This window comes from Astyanax mexicanus, chromosome 6 (assembly GCF_023375975.1).
Source record: "Astyanax mexicanus isolate ESR-SI-001 chromosome 6, AstMex3_surface, whole genome shotgun sequence".
Classification (NCBI taxonomy): domain Eukaryota; kingdom Metazoa; phylum Chordata; class Actinopteri; order Characiformes; family Acestrorhamphidae; genus Astyanax; species Astyanax mexicanus.
In genome coordinates, this window is record NC_064413.1 from 39,932,350 (window position 1) to 39,943,779 (window position 11,430).

General features: G+C 36.5%; 1 protein-coding gene across 2 annotated transcripts in view; it reads right to left on the minus strand.

Moving 5' to 3' along the window:
• The window catches only part of vps72b (vacuolar protein sorting 72 homolog b), a 16,837-nt gene extending 6,456 nt beyond the window's left edge, over positions 1-10,381 (minus strand). For both annotated transcript variants that reach the window (XR_002650430.2, XM_015605921.3), the window contains exons 1-4: positions 4,549-10,381; positions 3,261-3,413; positions 2,699-2,822; positions 1,600-1,776 (exon numbers count right to left, since the gene is read on the minus strand). Coding sequence is in view for 1 of the 2 variants with exons in the window: in XM_015605921.3 (XP_015461407.1) it covers positions 1,600-1,776; positions 2,699-2,822; positions 3,261-3,413; positions 4,549-4,665 (571 nt within the window). In the remaining variant the exon portion in view is untranslated. The remainder of the gene's footprint in view (positions 1-1,599; positions 1,777-2,698; positions 2,823-3,260; positions 3,414-4,548) is intronic.
• Positions 10,382-11,430: the final 1,049 nt, after the last annotated feature.

The following is an 11,430-nucleotide window of genomic DNA, read 5'->3' on the forward strand; positions in this document are numbered from 1 at the left end:
TAAAACACAATACTGTATATTTTGCATTATAAAGCGCACTATCAATAAACGTCTGTTTTCTCGTCTATTTTCATACATAAGGCGCACTGGATTATAAGGCGCATTATGCAACACTTGTAAGGACCAAGGGTGTTGCCATATTTTCCTTCTAATTTAGCAGGTGTTGCCGCTGGGTGACAAGACCTGTAAAGCTACGCTAGGTTAAGTAAACAAAACTGTAATTCTTAAAAAAATAATAATCTTTTAAAATCAAACAAGCAGTGGATGTTAATCTACACAAATGTATCTCCTAAAAACTGTTCATTTTGAAGAGTAAAGTGTTTTTGTTTATTAACAAGAAGCTTAGATTTCCAGAATTTCACTAAGGCTGGGTGCAGCAGCATAAGCATTAGCAGCGAACTGCTAGCACAGCTGCTGTCAAGACATGCCTGTCAGGAAATGGGGATGACCCAGGCAGGGAGACGAGGAGACGGACGCAAATGCAGGTAAGGGAAAAATGAATGATTTAATAAATAAATAACAAATAAACAATGAAACAAGTAAACACGTAACCAAGATAAACGAATAATCAAAAACCAAAACAAACGAGTGAAACTAGAGAACATAAACCTAAACAAACAAGAAGTACTTATGATAAACTAACGGAATAAATACAATTAGTTAATCTAGAAAATAAACACAAAGCAGGGATATATACAAAGAGCTTAGGGAGACGGAAATAAACAAGAAACTAGAAACATAAAACTAGAGATAAACACAGAGGCAATGAAACACAGAGAAAGACGAACGACAGGGGAAGGTGCAAAGACCGACGGAGACAAAGTGGCAGAGGAGGGCTATTTAAAGAAACAGGAAACACACTATAATTAGAAACACCTGGGGAAGGGGCGGAGCTACAAATGAGACGTGGTGGAAAGGTACTGAGACAGAACACAGGGGCACAGGTCACGTGGGACACACACAGAAACATGAGACAGGGCTAAGACCTGACAATGCCAGTGCTAAAACATAACATATTTCCTTAATATCTGACGACATTCTAATCATTCATCATTATCACAAAAAAAATTTAATGCATACATATTTGTCCTTTAAGTAAGTTATTTCTCACTGACATATAATTTGTAGATATTTTGTAAAAACTGTTGAGCCTATATTTGTAATTCATACCTTTTTTGTGTCTGTAAGTAGATACAGAGATATTTTACGATTTATATTTTCTACATTATATACATTTCTACATATTTTCTAAAGCCATAATATGAAATGCAGATTCTAACCTGTTCATGTAGAAAGTAAATGTAATGTAAATGACTGTGTAATTACATGTATTTCATAATATAATGTGTAGGAATGTGCAGAAAAATGAAAATAAGTGTACAAAATAATGACAGAATATGACACACTGTAGTAGCTCCATTACATTTAACAAAACACACACAAAAAACACCAATATCACACATATTTACACAGTACAAAGATGACTCAGTGGGAACACAACACTACATTAAACACTGGTCACATTATCATATACCTAGTGTAACATTACAGTGTAAACTGTAAACCTTACTGTAGATAACATATATGAGTCGGTCTCACCTAGTGAGCGCAGGTTAATCTCCGCTGTGACCTTGGCCTCAGCTAGGAGCTCGGCCTGAGTCAGAGGACGTTCGTGACGTGTGCCTTTCCTGCGGCGTGGAGCCACCTGTCTCTCCTGTAGTCTCAGGTAGGTCAACCGTGTGTGCTCGGTTGTGGACTGCCGCACAGATTTCCTGTCTGAGACAGAATCAACACCATCATGTTACACAGCTGACTCATTACTGTTTTTAACAATCATTTAAGCGTGGTTATGTGTGTTTTGCCCATGGCCTTTTTGTAACAAACCTTTATTTGCCTTCTCTACCCTGATGAAAACAATGATATCAACAAGGAATGATCAACTCAGAAGAGATGTTTATGCTCTGAACCACAATAGATGATGTCAGGTAAGCTAATCATCACATCACAACATCAAAAGAATGGATGACAAGTTTATAAGTCTATGGTAGACAAGTTTTTGGGGGTATTTTTATATGTCTCTTTAATGACCTACACTGTGGCTTAAAGTTACGGCACGATTTTACACAATTTGTAGCTATATGTTCAAATTGAAGCAAATGTAGATTCAAAGCAGATTCAAATCAGATTTTGGATTTCTTATCCATTCCATTGAGGTTTGTGCTTAGATTACTCTGAGGTGCATTTGATCTTCTAATCAGAGGCTTTCATTCAAACTGTATGTAAAGTTCATGCAGTTTGACGTCGCACTGTTATTAAAACAAAAGGGGGCATACAAAATATTATGAAATATCAGAAATTCAGCATGAAAAATCATACTTTTTAATCAAATAGAATTTTGACTATCAAACTTAGATGTTTGGGCCTTACTATACATGCAACAAGTTCTTACACTCTCATTGCACCATGGACTATTAAAACCTTGTGAAAACTGTAAAATAATTAGACAAACCTTTTTGACAAGCCTTTTCGAAAACTCAATGACCCCTGAAGCTCTCAAATAATTATTTGAGGTTGCATGGGTTAATATATAAGCCTTGCCTTCAAAATGAATTTTGAAGCATAGTTCAGGCAATACGCGTGTGTTAAGAGACACAGTGAATATGTGAATACAATTCTAATAAATAATACTCATGCTCACTCTTGCTGATGTCTTCTTGGAGCTCGAAGGTTTTGTGTTTGTCAGTCTTGGTCTTGTCTGCCCTCCTGGGCAGCTCACTGAGCTTCTTCGGCTTGGGCTTTGGTTTCACAGCTTTAATGGGCTCCTGACCAAACAATAATCAGCATAGAGAGCACAGAAAACAAACTGAATAAAAGTAATATATAGTACTAAATGTCCTTACAAAGTTTTTTTCAATCCTTGTCCTGGAGGCACCCTGCTCTGGACACTTGCTTTACTATTATACCTAATTCAACTAATGACTTAATTAAAAGTTCTTTCAAGTTAAACCAGGAAACCACTGTAAAGGGGAGAGTGCCTCCAGGACCAGGATTAATGCTGCTTTCACATGCTTGTCGGGTGGCACATTTCTCAGAAATGAAAGTCGTTTCCCCGACTTGGTTGTGTAAATGTGGTTTGTGTAAGAAACCACATTTTACTTTTATGCTTAGTAACATAAGTTGTTTGTAGATGGTTAAAAATAGTTTTACTATTAGAATTAACATAGAAAAAAAGTTTAATCAAGCTGTCTGATGCTCAACACCTTGTAGGCCTTGGTAACAACTCTGGTCTTCCTGCGAGGTCCATCCTCCTCCTGCTCACTGTCAGGTTCTTCTCCTTCATCGATGTCAAAGTCACTGTCCACCTCATCCTCTGTGTCCGAAAGATCTCCTTTGTACTCATCATCTCCGGATTCCTACAGCAACCACATCAAATGAAGACAATATGACAATTATTGACCTGACACTGTAATAATAATAGTTTGAAACCTTCATGTCTAAGATCAACAATCAGCCAAATGGGTACACAACACTCCAGAAATAAGTTCTTATAAGTACTTATGAGATACTAAGTGTGGGGGTATTATTTAGTATTTACTTAGTATCTGAAAATAATGACTTAGTATAGAATAATAATGACTTAGTATCTGAAAATAATGACTTAGTATAGCATAATAATGACTTAGTATCTGAAAATAATGACTGTATAGAATAATAATGACTTAGTATCTGAAAATAATGACTGTATAGAATAATAATGACTTAGTATCTGAAAATAATGACTTAGTATAGAAAAATAATGACTTAGAATCTGAAAATAATGACTTAGTATAGAATAATAATGACTTAGTTTCTGAAAATGACTTAGTATAGAATAATAATGACTTAGTATCTGAAAATAATGACTTAGTATAGAAAAATAATGACTTAGTATCTGAAAATAATGACTTAGTATAGAATAATAATGACTTAGTATCTGAAAATAACGACTTAGTATAGAATAATAATGACTTAGTATCTGAAAATAATGACTTAGTACAGCATAATAATGACTTAGTATCTGAAAATAATGACTGTATAGAATAATAATGACTTAGTATCTGAAAATAATGACTGTATAGAATAATAATGACTTAGTATCTGAAAATAATGACTTAGTATAGAAAAATATTGACTTAGTATCTGAAAATAATGACTTAGTATAGAAAAATATTGACTTAGAATCTGAAAATAATGACTTAGTATAGCATAATAATTACTTAGAATCTGAAAATAATGACTTAGTATCTAAAAAAATAAAGACTTAGAATCTCATAACGACTGAGTATCTCACAGTTATGACTTAGTATCTGAAAATAATAACTTAGTGTCTAAAAAATCCTTAGTATCAGAAAAATGACTTCTCATTTCATATTTAGTAAAGGACTCTTATTAATTCCATTGCTAGTCTAATTCAGGTTATATCTATAGTAATGTAGTGTGCTGAATACACTGTGCACATGTATGTACATATTAGCTAGCCGGCTAGTCTGGAATGGAGATGCTCCTCACATCATTGAAGCCTCCATAGGTGGTCTTGTAGAACTCGTCTTCTTCCTCTGCATCCAGCAGTTTGGACATGCGGCTCCCCGCGTTTTTCCGGGGAGCTCGACTGAACGCCAGGCTCATTTTTCCTTCCCTCAGAAATAAACCAGCACAGAACAGCGGCGGGGCTCCGAGTTACATCAACTGGCTGTATCTCTACTTATGGGTAGACTGTGTAGCTAGCAGCAGGGTCCACAGACCACCCTGAGGAGCTTTAATAGTAGAGGTGGGTAACCCAGGTCCAGAAAGTAGAAGAAAAATACATCCCATGGTTTTGTACCGACTGCCTGGGAGGCTCTTTGTATATATGAGCTGCAGCAGGGCTGCCCATGCAGTTGGTACAAAACCCTGGGGTGGATTTTAACTTTCAGGACCTGGGTTACCCACCTCTATTTAATGCACTAAAACAGACACTATGACACTGAGTGTGTGTGTGTTTTTTCACTACATGTAAAAATATTCGCGTCTTTCTAATTCAGAGACTTGCTAATACGCATTAAAAAAGCACAATCGATGTGTTTTACCTTATTCAGACCCAGCTAATGGAGCACTACGATGATTCACTGCACGAGCGCCAGGTGGAGACAGAAGTCCTGAGAGGGACTGAACTGCAGTAACCCCGTACTGTGATTTGGTGCTTTGAAGTCTTTCTGTTCATAATAAGCTTTCCTTTATCTGACATTTATCTCCATTCAGCTCAGTGACTTATTAACATGCTCATCATGTGCTGGGTCATGTGTAGCTTTGTGTAGAATTCAGAGAAATCAGAAAAATATGAAGAGCATGGCTTCCCCAGGACCAAGGTGGGTCTGGATCATGAGGCCCATGGAGATTTGCCCATTTAAACTGCCATCTCCTGTTACAGTAAAATAAACTTGGGCTGCAACGATTAGTCGACATAATCAACAATTTAGATTATTTTAATTTGTCGACTACAAATGTTATTGTCAACTAATCGTTAATTTGTATCAGTACCACATTACACATTAAAGTGCTGGGGACAGAAGTGCAATGTGAGATGGGTAACAGGCTCACTCACGCAGATTACACTCAACTTAATCGTCTCCAAAAGTGCCCAAACTCATTACATATTACACAGATTACATATTTACTCACTAAATATCAGTAATTTCCATGTTTCAACAACATTGAAATGCTTTTTAAATCTTATGTTCAGCTGTTTCTATCGTTTTTAAAGGACATGGCAGAAATAATTGTTGACTAATCGACTAATAAAAAAAAAAGAATCATTAGATTAATCAACTGCCATAATAATCATTAGTTGCATACCTAAAGTAAATTGGTGTGAATGTGAAGCAGGAATGCAATGAAGAAAATATTCAGCAAAGAGAATGTTTCCTTCTTCCTTTAGCATATTTAGCATTGATGTTGTATTTTATGAAAGTACTAGAGACCCAGATGTGAGTAAAAGTACAAGTATTTTAATCAAAAACAACTTGAGTAGAAGTTAAAGTGTTTTTTAAGTAAACAAAGAAGAAGACAGATGATGTCCATTGCAATGCATACATTGTCTGAAAGGGTTAAGCACATCACTTAAGTCGAAGTACTAAAGTATTCAACATTTTTTATACTTAAGCAAGCAGTATTTGAGCAAGTAGTTTATTGTAAAATGTTGAACTAAAGTACTGTAAGTAAAAGAACAGTACTGTGTTGTGAAGTTATTACAGAAAGCAGTGGAAAGTTCTCAAAGTTGAAATGTAGAACAGGAGCATTGTGGTCTTCTTATAAGATCAGCTTGATTGTTTGATACTCAATGATGAGTAGCTTCATCGAACCCAGTGACAGTGCAGAGCATCTACCGCTCTGGCTTAAGTGATAATGTGAGTTTGAAATGATTTCTAACATTTTTATAATTGTAACAAGTAAAAATGCAGCACATAAAAATAGGAGGGAAAAAATAATTCATAATAATAAGTTAAGTTAAGAAATATAGGAAAACATTGAATGAGAAACAAGAAACAATCACAAACACCAAACATAATCACATCCTCACAGCAATGATTCAACATTTAGTGTAAATCTTTCCCAGAAAAGTAAAGTAGAGGCTGTTTCTGCTGCAAAGTGGAAACAAACTCTCTATTAATATATTTTATTTTAGAAGTAAAAGATGAGTAAGTTTGTGTGCAGTTTTTTTTTTTTTTTTACCACATAGCTGTCTTATACCACAAGCAGGAATGTTTTCGGAAATCTTTGAACTTTGCCTGCCTTTACATGCTTGTAATTGCTGGAATGATTTTACAGAGAATGCTAACAAGCAGGATTTCTTAGTCTAAAAGCTAGTCTAAGAGATAGTCTAAGAGTGTGGGACTTCATGGGACACTGAAAACAGAAAAACAAACCATAAAAAACACTGAATGAATTTATATAGATTCCCCTCTCACATATTGAAACTAAATACTTTAATTACCCAACTTACAGTAAAGCAGAAAGGGAATTCCCTTTCTGGGTAAAATTTACGGGGATCTTTGGTTCAAAATCTAAATCTAAGGTAAGAAGATGTTGTATCTGGAGAGGACATAAAATAAGTGTTGCTATAAAATAAGGATGGACTTTCCTCAAACCCAACAGAAACAATGGCATTTAGAAAATGATATATCTGTTGGCCCATCAGAATTCCCCATGAGATCAAGAGGTATTTTTTTCATTGGCTGTGGTGGATCATGCAGTATAATTCCTGCCTTTGTTAAAAAGAATGTGGTCTGCTGAAAGAGAGGCCTTGTCCTTGGTGAACAAGGACGCAGTGTTGATTTGAACAAACATTGCTTGTCTCCCACTTTTCATTCACACATTCACATTCAAGGAAAAAAAAAAGTATTCCATTTCCCTAAACTCACGAAAGAACACACTATCCTAAACAAAGTTTACACATCCTGTACGGCGCACAATGGCCGCCGGTATGAGTCCTGACTATTTTATTAGCTTTTTGTTATATTAGGCCTTTCTCAAATAGAGCTATGAGCCATGCGGTGCTCATCCAGGTTTGGTTACATTTGCAGTGTGCAGATGCAGAGCGAAAAACACCTAGAGGGTGCTGGGTTTGAAAGGGCAGAGCGGTGTGGCGTGCAGTTTCTGCGTATGTCATACCCAGAAAGATTGTTATCGGTCATACATGTTTGTTTATTTGTTTGCCTTTTTAAAGCTCATTTGCATGTGCAGCGATCAGTCATAGCATTAGCACCACCTGTTTAATGCTGAATAAGTCGCCCTTGTGCCAGCTTAACAGATCTGACCATTACAATGGCCTCTAAAAAAGTTCTGTTATCTTGGCAGCAGATCCTTTAAGTCAGCATGCCTGTATGTTATGAGGTGGGGTCTCAGTGAGCTATAGGTGTGCATGACCCTATCATCAGATTATTGCATGTCCTCTCTCAGACCACTTTTGATGGGTAAACTGACCACTGCATACCATTGATATTTTTGTAAGATTTGACCCAGTGGTTTAACTCTTTTTTCATTTTCTCGTTTTCTTAACCCTGGTCAATGAGGCTCACTGTATTGCAAATTTTAATGTTTTTTCTGCTTTAACATACACACACTCTAACTTAATAATGGGCTGTTCAGTGATTATTTGGATCTGGAAGCACTAAAAAACCAAAAAGTGCAGGGGAGTGAGTCACCATAAATAGTGTCAAGAAATACTGGTCTAGCCAACACAACGTGTCCCATGTCACAGTTGCTCAGATCTTTATGCTTACCCATTTTTCCTGTTTTAACGCATTTCCTTCATTGATTTGGTTGATGTATTCCACAGCTCAGTTCACATGACAAACATTATGCAGCTCAATGAGCAGTTAAATGAATGAACTCAGCTGAATAACAGCTGGAAATGTTCTCTGCTGTTTGTCAGAAAGGTGTAAACAAGGCCATCAACTCATATCAGTTCAACTCAATCAGTTCTTGGCTGTACCTCAAGGAAATTTAGGGCACTTTTAAATCTGCAGTAACCAAATGCTGCAGGAAGGGAGTGTAGAGGACTAGAATGAGACACCCCACACTAAAGCCTTGCAGACTTCACATGCACACAATAATGAAGAGCACAGAACTGCAAATGTTTCAACTGCTAAAGTTTCCCCAAACATGAATCTGTGCCTATTGCTTAATGTTCCTAGAACATTTTAAAGGTATATTAAGAGCAGGAAACCATAGGACTATATTCACTGACTCACTGTGAAACCTCTGGATAAGACATTGCTGCTGCTTTGTTGTTATGAGTATATTATTAACACTGCTTTGAAATGATCTGAAATCACAGTGAATGAATCAGGCTTATTGAAGTTTACTCTTTAACATTTGTTGTAGTGTGGAGTTTGATCTATCTTCCCACGCAGCAGCTTGTATAACTAAGGTGTGTCAGACTCGTGCACACAAGAATGAAGAAGAAGTCTCGACTCGTTTTCATTTATGTAAAGATATGCAGGGAGTGCTGTAGGTATGTGCCAGCAACGAACCAATTAAAATGCTCCAAAGACCAAAAGATCAGACTGAAACGAGTCTATAAGGAACTCCAGCTGTACATTCTATTTTTCTAGAACAATGTACTTAAATTATCTTGAATTAAACTTTTAGAAGCTCTGCCATTGTAGGGTTAAAATGTTCTATTTATCTTGTCCTTTGTGGAGAAAAGGCAGTTTCGGTTTTCCTGGTAGAAAGCCTGAGATTGTCTGTTCCCACAAAAACAGAGAGCTTTGTCCTCAAAGGGACGTATTTGGTTACTTATCACTTTGAAGTCTCCTCCCCACATTCCTCCCCACGCTCTCCCTCCCTCTCTCTGTCTCTTTTTCTTGCTCTTTCTCTGCAGAACATCTGCTAGAACCACGGAAACAAAGCCTTCCTCACATCAAAAAATTTACTGGAATCAAGGACAGAAATAAAACAGAAAAAAACTGTTGTTTTAAACATTAGAAAAGTTTACTCTGAGGCAGAGTTTTATGAATGAAGGCCTTTGTTTTGGTTTCATCCAGGGTGGTCTGTCTGAACCCTGGGCCTTGAGTGTCTCAACAGGCCCCCAGTTACATAGCTGTGAGATGGAGTGGGCGATGATCTCACTGGTCGGGTATGTGTTGTTGCTGCTGTTGCTGATGGTGAAGTACAGGGAGGCCTATTACACCCCCACCCGCATCTCCCCTCTCCCCTCTAATAACAGGACTGGAATCCAGACCACATGCTCTGAAGTGAGTGAGGAGGAAATAGAAAGAGCATGACTTGTACTGTTTCATCCCATCATGCATCAGATCAAAAGGTGGGCCTGTGACATATGTGGTATATATGGTTGTGTAACATTCAGCACTCATCTTCAATGTCACATTCACACCCGTAATAGGACATTAGGCACAGTTTTTTATTTAGCTAGAGTTGACCACACTATCAGGATATGATGATGTGGGAGGAGACTGTGGGAGGAGACTGTAAGAGGGACAGAGCAGGAGGCAGGAAGGCCAGACCCCTTCTGATAAGTGGAGCTAGGACTGAGAAAAATGACTAAGCTGAAGGGATGAGAGAGGCTGGTGGTTGGGATAACCTTTTTTTAGTTGATTTTTTTTCACGTCACTTCTTTTTTTATATTAAAATGTGTGGCATTAATAACAAAATATAGGTATGCACCAAATATTAGGCAACCGAAAATATCCAACTAAAAATGGCAAAAACAAGCACTTTTTATTTAAGTCAATTTATTATTATAAATAAAACTGCTTGGTTAATATTTTGCACATTGTTGGTTTGTCTTCTGAGACATTTACTTGTAATGATAATATAATAATAATAATAATAATAATAATAATAATAATAATAATAATAATAATAATAATAAAGAAAAAGAAGGACAATTAACAGTGTTAAATTGGCATGAAATAAATATAATAAAAATAAAATGTATACAAATAACACATAATTTTACTACTGGTGCACCATCTGGGAGACTGGGGTTCAATTCCCGGTCTGGGTGACTATTCTGTGCTACACCAAGAGGAGTCCTTGGACAATACCTCTAACACTGGGTTGTAGAAGGACTAACCTTGTAAGTCGCTCTATAATACAAATAAAAAAGTAATTTCTGATAAAACTCAGTCAAGTGATATAGTAATGAAACAATTATAATAAGGAATGCAAAGATTAACTATTATTAATGTATAAAAGTGAACTCTTCAATTTTCATCACTCACATTTATAATACATAAATGATGCAGAATATGCCACCTCTGAATGATCTACTTTGTCATTTACAATTACCCGTATTTCCTGCTTCCTTCCTTCCTGCCCAAAAACAGCATTAATCAAAACAAAGGAGACAGGTGTTTATTATTTATCATCTTTAATCTCCTGGACTGCTGAAATGAAGGGATGGGACACTGACGTCAGCCTGTGGTTTGACGTACCATAAAGTCTACTGGTGAAGGAGTGGAACATTCCTACTGATGCACAGTCATAGTGGCAGTGTGTTTTGTTGCTGCCAAAACACTGCTGTGAATGACTGCGTCATGAGTTTACATAAACATAATTGTGAAGAATTACTTTTGGTCCATTAGTCAAAAAATGTTTACATATAAAATATAATGACTGCTGCCTTTTTCAAGTGTATAAAATTGTAATAATAATTGACATGACAGTACTGATATGCAGTGCGTCATTCTGTCTCATTTAGGAAGGTTCTGCAACATGAAGATGATGAGATACAGGGTTTTTTCAAAAGATTTCTTCATAGTCTGTCTCAAGTTAGAGAACAGAATTGCTTCATGCTTCCCTCTGTGACACAAGTTGTACAGCATACATGGCATACCTAATGTATGTTATTTAAACACAAATTCACAACATCTCCACATTTAAAAGTAT